The sequence below is a fragment of the Babesia bigemina genome, scaffold Bbigscaff_77699, assembly GCF_000981445.1.
Source record: "Babesia bigemina genome assembly Bbig001, scaffold Bbigscaff_77699".
In the NCBI taxonomy this organism is placed as follows: Eukaryota; Apicomplexa; class Aconoidasida; order Piroplasmida; family Babesiidae; genus Babesia; species Babesia bigemina.
In genome coordinates, this window is record NW_012237372.1 from 1 (window position 1) to 19,607 (window position 19,607).

The following is a 19,607-nucleotide window of genomic DNA, read 5'->3' on the forward strand; positions in this document are numbered from 1 at the left end:
GTGGGTAAAGGGGCGATGTAGAGTGGGTTAGGGAGCGATGTAGAGTGGATAATAATCACCACTTTGGTCACCATGTCATCGCTGCCGTGACCATGTCATCGCTGCCGTAACCATGTCATCGCTGCCGTGACCATGTCATCGCTGCCGTGCCCATGACATCGCTGCCGTGACCATGTCATCGCTGCCGTGACCATGTCATCGCTGCCTAACCATGTCATCGCTGCCGTGACCATGTCATCGCTGTTGTGACCATGTCATCGCTACTGTGTCCATGTCATCGCTGCCGTGACCATGTCATCGCTGCCGTGACCATGTCATCGCTGCCGTGACCATGTCCTCGCTGCCGTGACCATAACAATGTCATCGCTGCCGTAACCATGTCATCGCTGCCGTGACCATAACAATGTCATCGCTGCCGTGACCATGTCATCGCTGCCGTGACCATAACAATGTCATCGCTGCCGTAACCATGTCATCGCTGCTTAACCATTCCATCGCTGCCGTGACCATGTCATCGCTGCCGTGACCATGTAATCGCTGCCGTAACCATGTCATCGCTGCCGTGACCATGTCACCGCTGCCGTAACCATGTCATCGCTGCCGTAACCATGTCATCGCTGCCGTAACCATGTCATCGCTGCCGTAACCATGTCATCGCTGCCGTAACCATGTCCTCGCTGCCGTGACCATGACATCGCTGCCGTAACCATGACATCGCTGCCGTGACCGCTAACTTGGTCAGGTGCTTGGTCATGGCATTGGTCAGGTGCTTGGTCACCGCTTTGGTCAACACGTTGGTCAGCACTTTGGTCAGCACGTTGGTCACCACCTTGGTCAGCACGTTGGTCACCACTTTGGTCATGGCATTGGTCAACACATTGGTCAACACGTTGGTCAGCACTTTGGTCAACACTTTGGTCAGCACCTTGGTCAGCACTTTGGGCAGCACTTTAGTTAACTACTACACAATCACATACAACGATTAGTGAGTGATGCAACAGATTAAAGTACAATTCATGAGTTAGGTGAGTAGGTGATATGCTAGGTGAGTGTAGGTAGTAAACACGTGAGTACGATTATGGCTGCAGGTAAAACACTCTGTTAAGCTTGTTAACACGTGCAGCGGCGAGTAGTGATTGAGCAGCAATCCTATGACTCGAGGGACTATGTAGATGCGATTTGATGTGGAGGAGGTCTAGGCGGATGACCATGATGTGGATGAGGTACAGGAAAGAGAGGAGCCAGAGGGTAAGGACAAGGTAGGAGAAGGGTTGTCTGATAGTCCAAATGAAGTTGTCACATTCCTCAAATAATTTGGTGAAATATTGCGATTTTAGTACGTTTTGTAATTGCGCGTACAGGTTACGGCAGTATCTTCTTTGATCACCGGATAACAATTTTTTGACGTCGCCAAATGTGAAGCCGTAACTGTATAAAATGCTCATCACACCGCGGCATCCCACCAGCGATCGGCACTTGCAGCCGTAGCCATCGCCGTGCTTGCCCGGTTTACAAGAGCTGCCGTCGACGCATGTGCTGCATCCCCAATCTTGGCAAGAGATACTGCTGAATGAATCAAACAATGATTTAAGATAGTCATACAGTGTCCATGGTAGATAAACGGCCCATGAGAGATACACGTTAGTATGTTTAGCTGCGATGTAGTAGTACGTGTCGCAGAATAGGGTCTGCAGGTACGGCCCGCAGTGGACGTTATCTTCGATTGCAAGCATACATGACTGACTCATCGCGAGGCTCGACATATCAGCCGATTTTGGAATATGATTACTTGCATTATGACTACTCTGACTGTTGCCATAAGCGGCACTAAGCGCACCTGTGAGTTTGGTTGTCTCCTTATATAAGTCAATGGACAACTGTTTGGTTGTGATTTCAAAAGCCGTTTTGATAGCATCGGTACCAGAATCCGTATTACTATTCAGCACATTAACTAATGAGACGGCAAAATTGAAGTGCTCGGGTAGCGATGAGGGCGGTTTAGTCATTAAGCAAAATAGCGTTGTTATATATGAGTTTGCGAAGAAATTTTCTAGCATCTCACATAATGCTCTACCCGTCTTCTCACTACCAGAAAACCCCCTGAAACCGAGAGGTGTCAAACACGGCATACCCTTCTTAGCTTTCGGGCACGTTGAACATACAGCTCTACACCCTATGGAACTGACATGATGAGGCAAGTGGCCAGGTAAGCAGTCGTTGAGGTAGCTCATTAAAGGGGAGTTTGGTTGGCAATTTGGTTGGTATTTGCCTGGCACGTGGCAAACACCCTACTTGGCTCGTGCTTTGTTCTTTTGGGTGCTCGTTACATTGCCATTTAGCTGATGGGACGTTCTGGCCGTATACACAATCGGCCCACCCGTAGTGTTGAGCACCGATGCTACATTGCCTATACAAAAATCTCAGTGGCGGGTACAACCTGCTTAGGACATCCAGTAGCATCTGGAGGCAATCTTCGCCCTTGGATGGGTAGTGAAAGTTAAGCGAATTGGCGCAGTAGTCGACGGCGTACATGGTATGAGCATTTCCGTAACCGACGATTCTGGTCAGAACGTCATATGACTTTGAGCACAAACGCATCACCGCTTTCCGTGTATCATCATATAACATGTTGTTTGGATGCGCTGGGAGGAAGTCATCTCTCATGTCTGTAACAGTTATCTCAAACCCGTCGAGATCTGCTGCGACCTGTTTATTTGGATCCTCAAATAATTCACTCACAGCATCACGCAGAACTTCTTCATAAACGGAACTGCATGGAAGCCCTGACAGCCAACAAAGTATTTCGAACACGTTACATGGCCGCTTCTTGGCAGCAAACGTTGAGACGTGACAGACTTGATAGTAATCGTTAAGGTGCTCGTTCAGCATCTGAAGCGCAAGTTTGGTGTCTTTATCTGTGTGGTATATATGCTTGTAATCGTCGCTAATCAGAAGCTTTTTGATTTTTGTGGCAGCAACGTTCTTATCTAACTCCCCCTTTTGCTTCTCTTTGACGGAGACATCATAGCCTTGATGGTAAAAGAACATTCCAACATCTGTGTTTTTGTTAATTTTCTGAAATCTCTGTTCCGTATAACAATACTTCTTCAGAACTTTAAAGGCAATGTGCAAGTTAGAGACAACAGTCAAACAGACCTTAGACAGCTTTTCACCGTAAGGCGTTAATTTTTCGTTTTGACCAGAATTTTTACCAGCATCATTTTTAACAAGTGGATTTAACGTAAAATTGATTAATGTTCCATCATCATACCCGTTCACATACACCCGCTCCATCTGCTCGACAAACCCCTGCAGCCCCGCTCTGACCGCATCGAGCAGCTCCGGGTGCCGGGGGTTGGCGAAGTGGGAGGGGTGGAGGAGGTGGAGGGAGGAGGAGAGGGATTCATGCTTTTTGGTGTATGTATGATCAAATATATATGTTCTAGAAGGTGTAGAGTCATTTTTGAGGTGGTCGAGTAATTCGTTGAATTTAGTGTTGACGGCGGTGAGGTGCTGGAGGTTGGTAGCATTGATGCCTTGAAGGGCCTGCGGTTCCGACGCAATTTCGGATTTGATTTGGTAATCAGTATACTTATGAATATTAGTGAAATAGGCGTGGAATGCTGTGGAGAGTTCTTTGAATTTCCCAAGATGCTGTGCGCCCTTAGGTGACGGAGCAAGGGGCTGGGCAAGATTGGAAATTTCGTTAAACAATTCAGTGGGCAAATTATCATCAAAATATGAAGAATGGTCTGGTTTTACAGTGTACTTATTACCTCCCATCACTCTCATCAACCCCTTGAACCCGATGCGCAGATCCCTCTCAATCTCCCCCGGCAACCCCTGCAACTCCTGGCTGACCTTGTCCGCGAACGCGGTGAGCATTAGTTTAGTATGACGAACGTAGCGTTTCCTGAGGTCTGTGATGATTATGTTTTTCGAGTCGGTGATTGCCGAGTTTATATACGACTGCAGTCCGCTGACGCATTTGCTACGCAGTCCATCGATTGCGGAAATATATGACTCCACTTCCTGTAACCACGTATCTAATTTGCTTTCCACTTCTTCGGCAACATCGAGTATCCTATTAATGCTTGTAGTTAGCGATCTCATGTTGGTGGGTAAGGTTTTAGTGATGCTTGTAAGCGTTGAGTCTGGTACATTCGTATTGGTCGATTGAGTTTTAAGATTCGAAATGTCGTTTTTGATGCCTTGAACTAACTGCCCTATACGCTGTAAATCGCCTTTTGAATTTTCCATGAATTTCTCAATATTGATTTTCATAGATCCGTACTTTTTAAGTACCGTATTACCTCTCTCGGCTGCCTTCGCATCAAGCGTCTTAATTACGCTTTCTAAAACATTATTTATGAATTCAGAACAAAGGCCAGCATATGCTTCACCATCACTTAAACTTGTAACGTATTCGTTCATCAATTTTGTGATTTGTATACGCAAGCTGTCTAGATCTGTCTCTATCGCTTTAGGAAATATTTCTACTGCATTATTTAGATCTTCGGCAAATCCTTCAAGCACTGGTTGGTTTTTCATACGGATACCGATGGACATCAAATCATTCAGCGGCTGAACCACCTTTTTTATTTCCGCAAGCGCCGTATGAATCTTAGGATAACGATCTTCGAATATCAAAATATCGTCGCCGACGTAACTGCGGGATGCTACTAATTTCTCTTTATTGTTCTTAACCCAGTCGCTCAATGGTTGGTAAATGTCTTTTTTCATGGTACTTTGAAATGCGTTCATTTTGTTTCTAATATCATTTAATAGAGCCTCCACTTTTGTCCTAGTCTCATCATCGACTTTTCTATGTATGTCATTGCACCTCTCAACAACTTTCTTAATGCTGTATTCCAAATCGTGACTCTGATTCTGACACGAAAATTGCAGCACGTCTAATTCACGTTTCATGGCATTTATAGCATTATTAACATTATTACGAGTGTCGAAATTCAAATCAGCAATCTCAGTCTGCAAAGTCTTAGTAGTCTCGGTGAATCCGACAGTCGCCTTAATTGAATCCTTTAACTTCCGGTTCACGTCATCAACCGCTTGCTTAGCGACATCGGCGTCCCCCGTCCTCAGGATCATAGTAGTACCTGCAACAGCATTATCATTTAATATAGCACTTACCTGAGTTTTAAGCTCTTTCATCTCCCCTTCAAGCTTTTTTATTGGTTGTTTAACTTTCTCATTCCCCTCCTGCACTTCCCTGTTATACCCCGCGATGCGAGCAGGCAACTCGGTGAAAAGCCTTTTAAAGCCCTCGTGACCTGAGCAAAGATGTTTGTTAATAAGCGTTAAAATGTTGTTAATTAATATATTTTTACCCACACTGTAAGGCTGTTTCTCGCTGACATCCCTAAGCACCTGATACAAAAATCCCATCACTGCATCACAAAGCCTATCCAAGTCAGAGTACACAATCCCCTGGCCAGTGTAGCCTTTTGACTCAGAGTTGAAGCCGAGGAAAGTTTCGAGGCCAGAACAAAGATTCTCTAAAAGATTTTGGCAATTGTCATTTTTAGTCAATCCTTCAAGACTCTCTTTAAGTTTTTCAAGCTGAGACAACTTGGAGTCAATGTCCTGCAAGGCTTTCTTAGTAGCATCGTCAGTAAGAGAATGGTCAGTATCAGCAAGTTATTATAATGGTTTAAAGAGGTCATAGCGTTAATAAGACGAACTGATTCGAGATATTTGGAGATAGGGTGAACATGATGGCACATGGCAGTGGCAAGAGGTGGAAGAAGGGAAGTGAAGGGTGACGAGGCACAAGTTATTAGGATGGTTTAAAGAGGTCATAGCGGTATTATTGCGAGGTAATTCGAGGGATGTGGAGTGGATTAAGGAGCGATGTAGAGTGGGTTAAGGAGCGATGTAGAGTGGATAAAGGAGCGATGTAGAGTGGGTAAAGAAGCGATGTAGAGTGGGTTAGGGAGCGATGTAGAGTGGGTTAAGGGGCGATGTAGAGTGGATAAAGGGGCGATGTAAGGTGGATTAGGGAGCGATGTAGAGTGGATAGAGGAGCGATGTGGAGTGGGTTAAGGGGCGATGTAGGGTGGGTAAAGGGGCGATGTAGAGTGGATTAAGGGGCGATGTGGAGTGGGTTAAGGGGCGATGTAGAGTGGACAAAGGAGCGATGTGGAGTGGGTTAGGGAGCGATGTGGAGTGGGTTAAGGGGCGATGTGGAGTGGGTTAGGGAGCGATGTAGAGTGGACAAAGGGGCGATGTAGAGTGGTTAAAGGAGCGATGTGGAGTGGGTTAGGGAGCGATGTAGAGTGGGTAAAGGGGCGATGTGGAGTGGACTAAGGGGCGATGTGGAGTGGGTTAGGGAGCGATGTAGAGTGGGTTAAGGAGCGATGTAGAGTGGGTTAAGGGGCGATGTAGAGTGGATAGAGGAGCGATGTAGAGTGGATAAGGGAGCGATGTAGAGTGGGTAAGGGGCGATGTAGAGTGGGTTAAGGGGCGATGTAGAGTGGATAAAGGGGCGATGTAGAGTGGATAGAGGAGCGATGTAGAGTGGGTTAGGGAGCGATGTAGAGTGGGTAAAGGGGCGATGTAGAGTGGGTAAAGGGGCGATGTAGAGTGGGTAAAGGCGCGATGCAGAGTGGGTTAAGGAGCGATGTGGAGTGGGTAAAGGGGCGATGTGGAGTGGATAAAGGGGCGATGTAGAGTGGGTAATAATCACCACTTATGTCACCACTGTCATCGCTGCCGTAACCATGTCATCGCTGCCGTAACCATGTCATCGCTGCTGTAACCATGTCATCGCTGCCGTGACCATGTCATCGCTGCCGTGACCATGTCATCGCTGCCGTAACCATCAACTGTCATCGCTGCCGTAACCATCAACTGTCATCGCTGCCGTGACCATGACATCGCTGCCGTAACCATGTCATCGCTGCCGTGACCATGTCATCGCTGCCGTGACCATGTCATCGCTGCCGTGACCATGTCATCGCTGCCGTGACCATGTGATCGCTGCCGTGACCATGACATCGCTGCCGTGACCATGTGATCGCTGCCGTGACCATGTGATCGCTGCCGTGACCGTGTCATCGCTGCCGTAACCATGTCATCGCTGCAGTGACCATGTCATCGCTGCCGTGACCATGTCATCGCTGCCGTGACCATACACTTGGTCAGGGGTTAGGTCACCACATTGGTCACCACTTTGGTCAGCACCTTGGTCAGCACCTTGGTCAGCACCTTGGTCAGCACATTGGTCAGCACATTGGTCAACACATTGGTCAGCACATTGGTCACCACTCTGGTCATGGCATTGGTCACCACTTTGGGCAGCACATTGGTCAACACTTTGGTCATGGCATTGGTCAACACATTGGTCAGCACTCTGGTCAACACTTTGGGCAGCATCTTGGTCAGGTGCTTGGTCACCACGTTAGTCATGGCATTGGTCACCACGTTGGTCACCACGTTGGTCAGCACATCGGCCAGATGCTTGGTCACCTCACTGCTCATGTGCCTGGTCATCAACGCAATCATTACTCTGTCTAGCACATTAGATGTAGTTGCCAGTTAGGTGATCGGTGGGATTTGGATGAAGAAGTTATGCGCTTACAGATTGTTGAGCTCAGCTGTAGAACGCGATGCAGAAGGGTATCTTGCGGACGAGGAAATCGCGGATTCTGTGGCCCACCGGGAAGCGGAAGATGCACAGGTCGAGCAGGATGATGGCGACGATGATGGCAACGATGACGGCGGCGATGGCGGAGTAGGGAGGGGGGGATGGTCACTTCACTGCTCATGTGATTGTTCATCAATTCAATCATTACTCTGTCTAGAACATTTGACGTCAGTTGGCAGTTGGGTGATCAGTGGAATTTGGATTACGATGTTTGCACTAACAAATTGCGGAGATCAGCTGTAGAACGCGATGCAGAAGGGTATCTTGCGGACGAGGAAATCGCGGATTCTGTGGCCCACCGGGAAGCGGAAGATGCACAGGTCGAGCAGGATGATGGCGACGATGATGGCAACGATGACGGCGGCGATGGCGGAGTAGGGAGGGAGGAAGCAGTCACTTCACTGCTCCTGTTATTGATCATCAACGCGATCATTATGGTCCACAACATTAGATGTCAGTTGGCAGTTATGTGATCTGTGGAATAAGGATTAAGAAATTTGCGCCAACCAAATTGCGGAGATCAGCTGTAGAACGCGATGCAGAAGGGTATCTTGCGGACGAGGAAATCGCGGATGTTGCGGCCCACCGGGAAGCGGAAGATGCACAGGTCGAGCAGGATGATGGCGACGATGATGGCAACGATGACGGCGGCGATGGCGGAGTAGAGAGGGAGGAAGCAGTCACTTCACTGCTCCTGTTATTGATCATCAACGCGATCATTATGGTCCACAACATTAGATGTCAGTTGGCAGTTATGTGATCTGTGGAATAAGGATTAAGAAATTTGCGCCAACCAAATTGCGGAGATCAGCTGTAGAACGCGATGCAGAAGGGTATCTTGCGGACGAGGAAATCGCGGATGTTGCGGCCCACCGGGAAGCGGAAGATGCACAGGTCGAGCAGGATGATGGCGACGATGATGGCAACGATGACGGCGGCGATGGCGGAGTAGGGAGGGGGGGATGGTCACTTCACTGCTCATGTGATTGTTCATCAATTCAATCATTACTCTGTCTAGAACATTTGACGTCAGTTGGCAGTTGGGTGATCAGTGGAATTTGGATTACGATGTTTGCACTAACAAATTGCGGAGATCAGCTGTAGAACGCGATGCAGAAGGGTATCTTGCGGACGAGGAAATCGCGGATGTTGCGGCCCACCGGGAAGCGGAAGATGCACAGGTCGAGCAGGATGATGGCGACGATGATGGCAACGATGACGGCGGCGATAACTTGGGGGGAAGGGGGGGGAAGTGGAGAAATGTTTTCATCGGACTCAGAGCCTACAAAAGGAGAAAAAGCGGTATGCTCTGCACTGCTTAAGGAATGAACACCAGAGGCGGCAACTTCTTCACGTGGACGTTTCTCAAGACAGCATCGACATTCACATGTCTCTTTGTGACACTTATTACATGTCCTTTTCTCATCGCACTGGTAATTTCGATTTCTGCTATCTTTGCGTTTTTGGAAATAATACCAACAGCCATTGCAACCCCAGCCATTTGTACATATTTTACAACACCAGGGACAGCAGTAACAAACTTCATACGTTCGACATCCATAATCACACTCACCACACGGATGACCTCTAATGTACGACCTCCCCATCTTCCTGTTTCCCTCCCAATCCCCTCAACCTGCGAACATATCAAGCACTCAAGCTAAGCACTCACCAACGACAACACGTACCACTGCCGCGCCCAGCCCCTCAACCTGCAAACATCAATCACTCACGCAGCACTCACCAACTGCAACACTACCACTGCCGCGCCCACTCCCCTCAACCTGCGAACATATCAATCACATAACCAACGCACTCACCAACTGCAACGCGTACCACTGCCGCGCCCAGTCCCCTCAACCTGCAAACATGTCAATCACATAAGCAGCACTCACCAACCACAACACTACCACTGCCGCGCCCAGTCCCCTCAACCTGCAAACATGTCAATCACCTAGCAACGCACTCACCAACTGCAACACTACCACTGCCGCTCCCACTCCCCTCAACCTGCGAACATACCAATCACCTAGCAACGCACTCACCAACTGCAACACTACCACTGCCGCTACCAGTCACCTCATCAACACGTACCCTCACCGCTGTGTCCCCCCAGCCCAGGCCACCGACACCCACGCTGCCCAGGATACCACAGCTGCGGCTGACGCGACGCATGTGAACAGCAGCAACTGTCACTCTAAATAAATGACAATTCGCAACGCCATAAAAATTGCAGCGACCCGTGCGCTCAACTCCCACAGTGCAGCAGCACCGTGCTACGAGCCGCGGTATCGGCGCCATACTGGCGGAGCGTGTCGGCTACGTGCCTAAATGTGATATTAACAATCGCTACATTGCCGCCTATAAATGCTACTTAACCGGGCCAACGCGGATTACGCCACCCTGCCAGTGACTCGCAACACACGACTTGGGTCACCCGCCGCGGCCCTCACGGCCGCCTACGCCAGCAACCTATCACCCAGCCTCACTCGACACTGACTCAATGGGCAACGCGGACGCCTCTAACAGTCATCGCGTAACTCAACGTGCTACAACACCCACCAAATTACGGTGCAGCCGCCAGCTCAGCACTTTGCCTGTGTGCTAGCTAAGCACTTAGTCTGCGTGCTAGCTCAGCACTTTGCCTGATAGCTACCTTAGCACTTTGCCTGGTTGCTAGCTTATCACGTTGCCTGGTTGCTGGGTTAGCACTTAGCCTGGGTGCTAGCTTAGCACTTTGCCTGGTTGCTAGCTTAGCACTTTGCCTGGGTGCTAGCCTAGCACGTTGCCTGGGTGCCAGCTTAGCACTTAACCTGGTTACTAGCTCAGCACTTTGCCTGAGTGCTAGCTTACCACTTAGCCTGGTTGCCAGCTTACCACTTTGCCTGGATGCTTGCTTAACACTTTGCCTGGGTGCCAGCTTAGCACTTTGCCTTGTTGCTACCTTAGCACTTAGCTTGTGTGCTTGCTTAGCACTTTGCCTGGTTGCTTGCTTAGCACTTTGCCTGGGTGCTAGCTTAGCACTTTGCCTGTGTGCCAACTTACCACTTTGCCTGGGTGCTAGCTTACCACTTAGCCTGAGTGCTAGCTTAGCACGTTGCTTCGTCGTTTAGTCATAACCTAATCCAAGTGCCATTTAGTTCACAGGTTGCCGCTAGAGTAATTCGAGACATTAGACTACGTTTGTCAGCTAAGTGAGTAGGTGAGTTGTTACGTGAGTTGTGTGAATTACAAATGTGACGATGATCACGGTTGCAGGTACGATATCTTGGCAAGCCTTCCGACTTGCGCCGCCGCCAACAATGACTGCGCCGTTATCTTGTGCGACGACGGTACCCTCAGGTGTGACCTAATGTGGAGCACATCCAGTCTGCCAACCATTACGCAGATGAGGTAGAAGAGGGACAGCGACCAGAGTGCGACATTGAGCCAGATGAAGGGCTGCCTGATGGTGAATAGGAAATCCGGAAGTTTTTTAAAAACCAAATCGGCAAGTACGTGCCCGCGGTTTTCTTCTTTGTTGAGTACCCTTTCTAGGGCCTTGCAGAGATCTTTGCAGGATCGTTTCGTCGCATTGTTATACGATCCGCTGAGATCCGATGCACTTCCATAATAGAAGCCATATTTGAATAAGTTGGGAAGCGATGATTGGCATTGTACTATTGATTTGCAGGCCTCATCGTGATTGAGAGCTGGGCTTTCAGTGGTAGAAACAACGGCACGGCAATTCTTAACGCACGTCTGCTGCTGACATCTGGACTTTGGTGAGCCACACCTGCTCTTGCAATCGTCAAGCAGTTTAGAGAGCAGATCATAGAACGTCTCCGTCAGGTATACAATCCACGACAGATATTTGTCAGCGTGTTCCTTTGAATACATGTTACAAATGTCTCCGCAGAGAGGTTGGAGGTATGATCCGCACGTGCCGACGGGGTCCAGTGCTGCTTTCTCACCGTTGCATTTGACAAGCATGAACAGGTCTCCTTTGACGTGAGTCGTTGACGTGCCTGTATGCGCAGTGCTCTCGAACAGTGGAGAGATGTCCAACTCTGTACTGGAATCCCCGAAGTTCGCATCTTGAACGGCATTTCTATAAGCATCTTCCCTGTGCTCCTTGCGATTTTTGTCCTGCTGCTCCCATCTATTGAGGAACCCGTAATAGAACCCGAACATCTCACCGAGTGTTTTCGGCGCACTGAGAATAGCACAATTCAATAGACTGCACATCTTTGCTAGAGGAGACATCTGATTGCCGCAGAAGCCAGCAAGCACATCCGCGATGCGGTGACCTGTTTGAGTGACGGAAGCAACGTGACTGATGTCGGCAAAGCCCATCGGCGTGATACACTGTATGCCGGCATGAGACTTAACGTTGCACTCCAGTTTGCCTTTTTCATATTTGATTTGATGAGGTAAGAAACCCTGGAGGCCGTCTTCCAAAAACGACTGAAGTGGCGATTTTACTCCGCACTTAGGGTGTAACTTACAGTTTTGGTTCCTCTTTTGGTCAGCTATTTGCTTGCACGTTTGGTCAGCACATTGGTTGGTATTGCACCGCCATGACGAGCCGCCGACGTCTCTACCGTACTCACATTCCAGCCAACCGCTCAGCGAAGTGCCGTACTGACACTGTTGGAATAGGAAGTGCAGCTGAAGGTACACGCGATTTACAATCTCACGCAACATACACAATAACGTGTCCATATTACCGGGATACATGAACCCGTCGTAGTTGGTATTGAACTCACAAGCGTAGATGCCATCGGCGTGACCATTGCCAAGCAGACAGGTGAGCACGTCCTGGGAGTAGTGGCAGACATCAATAAGTACATCTCTTAGTTGGCGAGTTGTGACGTCATACGGGTACGCCGACAGAGACGCGGGCTTCTCATCTATAATAGGGATGTCACCAGTCGTAGCTGCAGCTTCCGTCTCCTTTTTGTCTTTCTCAAACAGCACATCGAAGCCGTTGAGTGTCAGGTCGTTGTAGACGGTACTGGAAGTGAGGCCGCACAGCCACTTGAGCATGTCAAATACGGTGCACGGATATTTCCTCGCGGCGAAATGCGGTAGATGACATACGCTGTAGTAAGCGTGGAGGTGGTCGACGAGCTGCTTCAGGATGCCATACTGCTTTGCACTGGCTGCGTCGTCTGTCTGCGGTTGTCTATGCAAAACGGCATCGTCAAGATCTTCTTTGGTGACAAGCTTATATTTGGTAGTCCCTTGTGTTGGTATTTCTGCATCCAACTTCTTGTGAATATGCCCGCCCCTGCACTTCACCGTATTCCGCAGCTCCCCGTTATGCTTGTTCGGGCCTGAGCAGACAGTGTAACCGCAGCGCTGGAAAAACCTTCCGAGTGGATTGGTGATTGTATTACCGTGTTGCGCAGCTTCGGTTAGCGAAATAGTTTTGTGCTCCCAGGCAGCTTTACTCGAGCAGTTTTGCCGAAGCTCATGCAGACCGTCGAAGAGCATTTGCAAGCAACTGAAAAAAACTTTACCGCACTTCAACGCTTCTCCAGTAGGCTCGTTTTCTCCAGTCTTAGACCCCTCAACGTTCTTCAACCACTCAATGGTTTTCCCCGAGTACCTGCTGACGTACTGCTTCGCGAGCTCCCCGTGGAACGCCCGGACGCCGGCCTTGACGACGTTGAGCAGCGGGGAGGCGTCGGCGAATGAGGAGGGGGTGAGGGTGTCGAGCGCGGATTGGAGTTCGGCGAGGCGAGAGGAGACGTCGGCGTGGAAGTGGCGTTGGGTGTTCATTGTGGACAGGAGGGCGGAGAGGGCGTCGGCGAGGGGGGTGAGGCGGTCGGGGGAGAGGTCGGTGAGGTGAGATAATGCTGCTAAGAAATTTGCGAAGAAGTTCTTCACTCTGTTAGAGTAAGCGTCGAAAGATGTACCGGAAGTGTGAAGTAGCGTCGTTATGACGGTAAACGTTTTCATGAGCCCTTTGAGGCCTGCTTTAGCATCATCATCAATAATTTTTTGAAGCATCGGAATTTGAGTTCCAACGCACTTCTGAACCATTTTTAATTCGGATTTTTTCTGTGCGTCAAACATTTCTTGAACGTTGTATTCCAAATCAGCGAATGCCTGAGTTACCTGCTTTTGTAGGTGAGTCTGCAGAGCTGGCAGAGCAAACTTTACGAAGCTTCGGGTACTACTTACGGAGCTTTCTAGAGTGTCAATAACCTTATTGAACGCCTTTTCGGCTGATTCAACGAGTGGCATAATGTGCTCAATGGCCTTTTGTATTTTCGTTATCTCAGCTTTCAGGTTGTCCATGGTTTCATCAGCCTCGCCGCTTTTGCTGGTGACATATGCTGGAAGTTGATTCAACAGATCAAGCTGTTTTCCTATTAAAGAAACAGCAGTAGTCAGAGACGTGTTCGCCTCTTCAAACTGCTCCATAATAGTCTTGACGTCAATGGTATCATTGCTACTTTGTGTATTGAAACATTTCACGGCTTCTTCAATAGCTGTATCCGCGGCGTCTTTGATACGGTCCCTAGCTTCTTCATCGAACATAGATATGGAGTCGTTAAGGTTGTCAACAGCTGCGATTAACGCGTCGAGTTTGCTTTGTACATCTGCTTCCGTTGATTTTGCAGTCTTTGACGATGATCGTAACTCAGTGAGCTTCGCTTCGAAATCTTTGAATTGAATCTGAAAATCATCAGGGCTCTGGTCATTCAAAGGATTTTTAATTCTTTTAATTTCTATATCAATTTTACCATAGATGCCGACGTTGTTCATAGCAACTCCCTCACCATTGATATTCTTGCGAAGGTTTTCGGCATAATCTTCTGTCCCCTTTTTAGCTGCAGCTTCAAGGAGATCTTCCAGCTGTGTACTTTTAGCCGCTTCAATTTTCATATTGATCTGCTCAGATATTGCGGATTTCATGGATTCTAGGAGTTCCGACGATTTGGAGAGTGGGTGGGTTTTCCATTGCGCATTAGCTTCATGGAGACTTTTCAAACATATTTCTAGATAATGAACAACTTTGTTGGATGATTGCAGTTTTGCTTGCTGAATTAGTGTTTGCAGCTGATTGCCGCTTGATTTCAATGTTGCTATAAGTTTATCCAATCCGTCATGTGAGCCGTTACTAGGATAATTCGTTGCAGCATTTACACCCGCCTGCAACGCATTCTTCAACTCCTCCACATACGCATTTACCACTTTGTTTATTTCAACGTAGAGTAAATCAACATGGCTCTTCAACTTCCCATCCTTAAGATTCTTAAACTCCGCGTTCACCGAATTCTTCACTGTCGTGTGGATGTTCTTGAGCGTCGCCAGCTGCTCTTCGATTCGTTCCGCCAACCGACTTAGCTGAATCTTAACGTTGCCCATGCTAACGTCGGTGGCCTGCCGCGTTAACGTATTGAATTTTGGTTTAAACGTTAGATGGTATGTAGTCTTAAGATTATTAGATGGCCCAGAAGCTGCTAGGTACGCCGCATCCAGCCTACTTTTCTGTTTTTGAAGTTTCTCAAAAGCTTTCTGAACAAGAATATTTTTAATAGGTTCGCTGTGTACAGTGTCGGCCAGTGTTTCAATCTTATTCTTCAAACTCTCCAACCCATGGCGAACGTTCTCCTCCAAGCCGGCTACCCCGCTCTTGAGCTTCTCAAACTCAGCAGACAGCGGGGTGCTATTATCCGTAAACTTCTCAATCTCCGTTTTTATATTCGCAAACTTCAGACCAAAGCCTTTCTTATAATTCTCAAACCCATTATCTCCCTTATCACCAACCAATTTTTCACCCAACTGCTCTGCCGTCCGAATGGCCCTTTTAATTGCACCAACGTGATAATCTTTATCGTGCCTGAGACTGCTGATATTTCGACCTATCTCGGCAAAATTACCATTCAATGACACGTGCAATTCCTGTATATTCTTTTCAATTCCTTGGTTAACGTTTTGCGGAAGGTCTGCCAGCTTAGCCTTAACCGCCCCGACAGTACGCTTCACGCTCTCATCATTTACGGTTGCTTCGAAATTCTCAACTACCATTTTTACTAACTCCATTCCGGGTGACAATTTATTTTTTAGGTTTTCATCGATGCCATCCAACGCCGATTCTAAGTCCAATAGATCACCAACGTAGTCACCTGCAATGCCTTGCCAGTTCTCCAATTGCTCTGTAACCGGCTTGTCTTCCATTGATGCCGTTAAATGGCCTTTTATTCTTAATTGCAGATATTCTAATGGCCTTGTTACCGCTTTATTTTTCCCCTCCACCCCCCTCACCCATTCCCTAATCCCCTGACTGACAAAGGCAATACTACTATCAAAATGCGTTTTTCTATTATATTTAGCGAGTTCAATGCTATTTAATATTGTTTGTAAATTGCCATTATAAATAGTTAAATTTGTATCTTTTTTTACGTCAGTGATTATACTAAGCAAAAATCCCATCACCCCGTCACACAGCCTGTCAAGGTCAGAGTAGACAATCCCACTGCCATCGTAGCCTTTGGAGTCAGGGTTGAAGCCGAGGAAGGTTTCGAGGCCGGAACATAAATGCGTTAAAATATTATTATTATTAGTTTTATCAAGTTCTTCAGCAAATTTCTTAAGCTTCTCAACAATTTCTCTCTGCTGCCTCACTTCCTCCAATCCCTTCTGCCTCTCCTCCTCAGGGAGGTAATGGGTCTTAGCACAGTCATTTTTAGCATCTTCGGCTTTTTTGATTTGAGATTTTAGGGCAGCAATTTCTTTCTTTTTAGAGTCTTCAGATTGCGTAGATTCAGACTGTTTAGTTTTAAGTTCATTTTTAGCTTTTTCAATTTCAGCATCCTGCTTCTTACAACAGGGCTGGACAGAGGGGTCAGAAGAGGAGGAGTCAGAAGGTTTATCAGTAGGTTTTCCACGGCAAAGAAGCTTGGATTCGCGTTCATCAAGGGACTTATTAGCGTTACCTATAGCCTCCTCAATCAACTTATTCAAAGCTTGAGACAACTGGTCAAGACCTTCATCACCTTGACCATTCCCATACCTAAGCTGGATCAACCAGTCGATGGACTCAGTCAGAAGGGAAGCGAAGGGTGACAAGGCACAAGTTATAAGGATGGTTTAAAGAGGACATAGCGGTAATATGGCGAAATAATTCGAAGGATGTAGAGTGGACAAAGGGGCGATGTAGAGTGGGTAAAGGGGCGATGTAGAGTGGGTTAAGGAGCGATGTAGAGGAGGTGAAGGGGCGATGTAGAGTGGGTAAAGGAGCGATGTAGAGTGGGTTAAGGGGCGATGTGGAGTGGATAGAGGGCCGATGTAGAGTGGATAAAGGAGCGATGTAGAGTGGATAAGGAGCGATGTAGAGTGGATAAGGGGGCGATGTAGAGTGGATAAAGGGGCGATGTAGAGTGGGTTAGGGAGCGATGTAGAGTGGGTTAAGGGGCGATGTAGAGTGGGTTAGGGAGCGATGTAGAGTGGATAAAGGGGCGATGTAGAGTGGGTTAGGGAGCGATGTAGAGTGGATTAGGGAGCGATGTAGGGTGGGTTAGGGAGCGATGTAGAGTGGGTTAGGGAGCGATGTAGAGTGGATAAAGGGGCGATGTGGAGTGGGTTAAGGAGCGATATAGAGTAAGTTAGGGAGCGATGTGGAGTGGGTTAAGGAGCGATATAGAGTGGATAAAGGGGCGATGTAGAGTGGGTTAGGGAGCGATGAAGAGTGGGTTAGGGAGCGATGTAGAGTGGATAAGGGGCGATGTAGAGTGGGTTAGGGAGCGATGTAGGGTGGGTTAAGGGGCGATGAAGGGTGGATAAAGGAGCGATGTAGAGTGGATAAAGGAGCGATGTAGAGTGGATAAAGGGGCGATGTAGAGTGGATAAAGGGGCGATGTAGAGTGGGTTAGGGAGCGATGTAGAGTGGATAAAGGGGCGATGTGCAGTGGATAGAGGAGCGATGTAGAGTGGATAAGGGGCGATGTAGAGTGGGTTAAGGGGCGATGTGGAGTGGATAAAGGGGCGATGTGGAGTGGGTTAGGGAGCGATGTGGAGTGGGTAAAGGAGCGATGTAGAGTGGATTAAGGAGCGATGTGTAGTGGGTAAAGGAGCGATGTGTAGTGGGTAAAGGAGCGATGTAGAGTGGGTAAAGGGGCGATGTAGAGTGGATAAGGGGCGATGTAGAGTGGGTTAAGGAGCGATGTAGAGTGGGTAAGGGAGCGATGTAGAGTGGATTAGGGAGCGATGTAGAGTGGATAAGGGGCGATGTAGAGTGGGTTAGGGAGCGATGTGGAGTGGATAAAGGAGCGATGTAGGGTGGAGTAAGGGGCGATGTGGAGTGGGTTAGGGAGCGATGTAGAGTGGGTTAGGGAGCGATGTAGAGTGGGTTAGGAAGCGATGTAGAGTGGGTTAGGAAGCGATGTGGAGTGGATAAGGGAGCGATGTGGAGTGGATTAGGGAGCGATGTAGAGTGGATAAAGGGGCGATGTAGAGTGGGTTATAATCACCACTTTGGTCACCATGTCATCGCTGCCGTGACCATCAACTGTCATCGCTGCCGTGACCATGACATCGCTGCCGTAACCATGTCATCGCTGCCGTGACCATGTCATCGCTGCCGTAACCATGTCATCGCTGCCGTAACCATGTCATCGCTGCCGTAACCATGTCATCGCTGCCGTAACCATGTCATCGCTGCCGTGTCCACTAACTTGGTCAGGTGGTTGGTCAGCACATAGGTCAGCACCTTGGTCAGCACTCTGGTCAGCACATTGGTCAGCACTTAGGTCAGCACTTAGGTCATGGCATTGGTCAGCACATTTGTCAACACGTTGGTCACCACGTTGGTCAACACTTTGGTCAACACATTGGTTAGCACTTTGGTCAACACATTGGTCACCAGTTTGGGCTGGTGGTTGGTCACCTCGCTGCTCATGTAATTGGTCATCAACGCAATCATTACTGTCTAGCACATTAGATGCCAGTTGCCAGTTAGGTGATCAGTGGGATTTGGATTACGATGTTTGCGTCAACAAATTGCTGATCTCAGCTGTAAAACGCGATGCAGAAGGGTATCTTGCGTACGAGGAAATCGCGGATGTTGCGGCCCACCGGGAAGCGGAAGATGCACAGGTCCAGCAAGATGATGGCGACGATGATGGCAACGATGACGGCGGCGATGGCGGCAACGATGACGGCGGCGATGGTTTCGGGGGAAGGGAAAGATGGTCACCTCACTGCTCATTTGATTGATCAACGCAATCATTACTTTGTCTAGAACGTTAGATGTCAGTTGCCAGTTAGGTTATTGTTATTAGCTGCGCAGTAGATACCGCACCCTGTGGAACGGCCGGATGCGGAAGTAGATCATGACGCAGACGACGACGATGATGAGGGCGACCGGGACGATGATGATGGGGAGGAGAAGGGAAGGAAATGATGATGAGTCGTCGGTGTGAGGGGACACAAGCAGTTGACGGGAAGCGGCGGGGCGTTTATTTAAACAACATTGACATTCGCAAGTGGGCTCCTTGCCCTTACATCTGATATCGCATACAGAAGGCTCGCAAGTATAATTCGATTTCAATTGAACATTGTGTACATAGTGCAAGTAACATGGAGTACAAGGGTAATCACTAGGATTACAATTCTCACAACACCAGAAACAACAATCGCACTTCTTATACGGTATACATTTGTTAACTGTACATTTACACGTTCTATCATCACCATCATAACCGTCCATCTTCCCCTTCCCCTCCCAGTCCCCTCAACCTGCAAACATCAATCACCTAAGCAACGCACTCACCAACTGCAACACGTACCACTGCCGCTACCAGTCCCTCAGCCTGCGAACATATCAGTCACTCAAGCAGCACTCACCAACTGCAACACGTACCACTGCCGCTCCCACTCCACTCAACCTGCGAACATGTCAATCACCTAGCAACGCACTCACCAACTGCAACACGTGCCACTGCCG

The 19,607-nt window shown here is 48.4% G+C and overlaps 7 protein-coding genes and 1 pseudogene across 8 annotated transcripts; all 8 read right to left on the bottom strand.

The window, feature by feature from the left end:
* Positions 1 to 1,076: 1,076 nt before the first annotated feature.
* BBBOND_0006330 lies at positions 1,077 to 5,744 on the bottom strand (annotated as a pseudogene). The gene is given in 3 exon segments: positions 1,077 to 2,166; positions 2,171 to 5,604; positions 5,703 to 5,744. Coding segments are annotated over 3 exon segments (4,566 nt in total).
* Positions 5,745 to 7,532: 1,788 nt separating this feature from the next.
* BBBOND_0006340 (hypothetical protein, conserved) lies at positions 7,533 to 7,799 on the bottom strand (the record flags this gene model as incomplete). Its single annotated transcript, XM_012915459.1, has 1 exon — positions 7,533 to 7,799. One exon carries the CDS (start codon positions 7,797 to 7,799, stop codon positions 7,533 to 7,535), a length of 267 nt encoding a protein of 88 aa, XP_012770913.1.
* A 69-nt stretch (positions 7,800 to 7,868) lies between these two features.
* On the bottom strand, positions 7,869 to 8,114 carry BBBOND_0006350 (hypothetical protein, conserved; the record flags this gene model as incomplete). Its single annotated transcript, XM_012915460.1, has 1 exon — positions 7,869 to 8,114. The coding sequence occupies one exon, from the start codon at positions 8,112 to 8,114 to the stop codon at positions 7,869 to 7,871; it is 246 nt and encodes an 81-aa protein (XP_012770914.1).
* A 17-nt stretch (positions 8,115 to 8,131) lies between these two features.
* BBBOND_0006360 (hypothetical protein, conserved) lies at positions 8,132 to 8,401 on the bottom strand (the record flags this gene model as incomplete). The annotated part of the gene is made up of 1 exon (XM_012915461.1): positions 8,132 to 8,401. The coding sequence occupies one exon, from the start codon at positions 8,399 to 8,401 to the stop codon at positions 8,132 to 8,134; it is 270 nt and encodes an 89-aa protein (XP_012770915.1).
* A 40-nt stretch (positions 8,402 to 8,441) lies between these two features.
* BBBOND_0006370 (hypothetical protein, conserved) lies at positions 8,442 to 8,672 on the bottom strand (the record flags this gene model as incomplete). Its single annotated transcript, XM_012915462.1, has 1 exon — positions 8,442 to 8,672. One exon carries the CDS (start codon positions 8,670 to 8,672, stop codon positions 8,442 to 8,444), a length of 231 nt encoding a protein of 76 aa, XP_012770916.1.
* A 57-nt stretch (positions 8,673 to 8,729) lies between these two features.
* On the bottom strand, positions 8,730 to 8,936 carry BBBOND_0006380 (hypothetical protein, conserved; the record flags this gene model as incomplete). Its single annotated transcript, XM_012915463.1, has 1 exon — positions 8,730 to 8,936. The coding sequence occupies one exon, from the start codon at positions 8,934 to 8,936 to the stop codon at positions 8,730 to 8,732; it is 207 nt and encodes a 68-aa protein (XP_012770917.1).
* Positions 8,937 to 8,984: 48 nt separating this feature from the next.
* On the bottom strand, positions 8,985 to 9,841 carry BBBOND_0006390 (hypothetical protein, conserved; the record flags this gene model as incomplete). Its single annotated transcript, XM_012915464.1, has 6 exons — positions 8,985 to 9,302; positions 9,355 to 9,378; positions 9,411 to 9,450; positions 9,487 to 9,527; positions 9,566 to 9,601; positions 9,761 to 9,841. 6 exons carry the CDS (start codon positions 9,839 to 9,841, stop codon positions 8,985 to 8,987), a joined length of 540 nt encoding a protein of 179 aa, XP_012770918.1.
* Positions 9,842 to 10,912: 1,071 nt separating this feature from the next.
* Positions 10,913 to 16,668, bottom strand: BBBOND_0006400 (hypothetical protein, conserved; the record flags this gene model as incomplete). Its single annotated transcript, XM_012915465.1, has 2 exons — positions 10,913 to 16,639; positions 16,660 to 16,668. The coding sequence occupies 2 exons, from the start codon at positions 16,666 to 16,668 to the stop codon at positions 10,913 to 10,915; spliced, it is 5,736 nt and encodes a 1,911-aa protein (XP_012770919.1).
* Between the last annotated feature and the right edge of the window lie 2,939 nt (positions 16,669 to 19,607).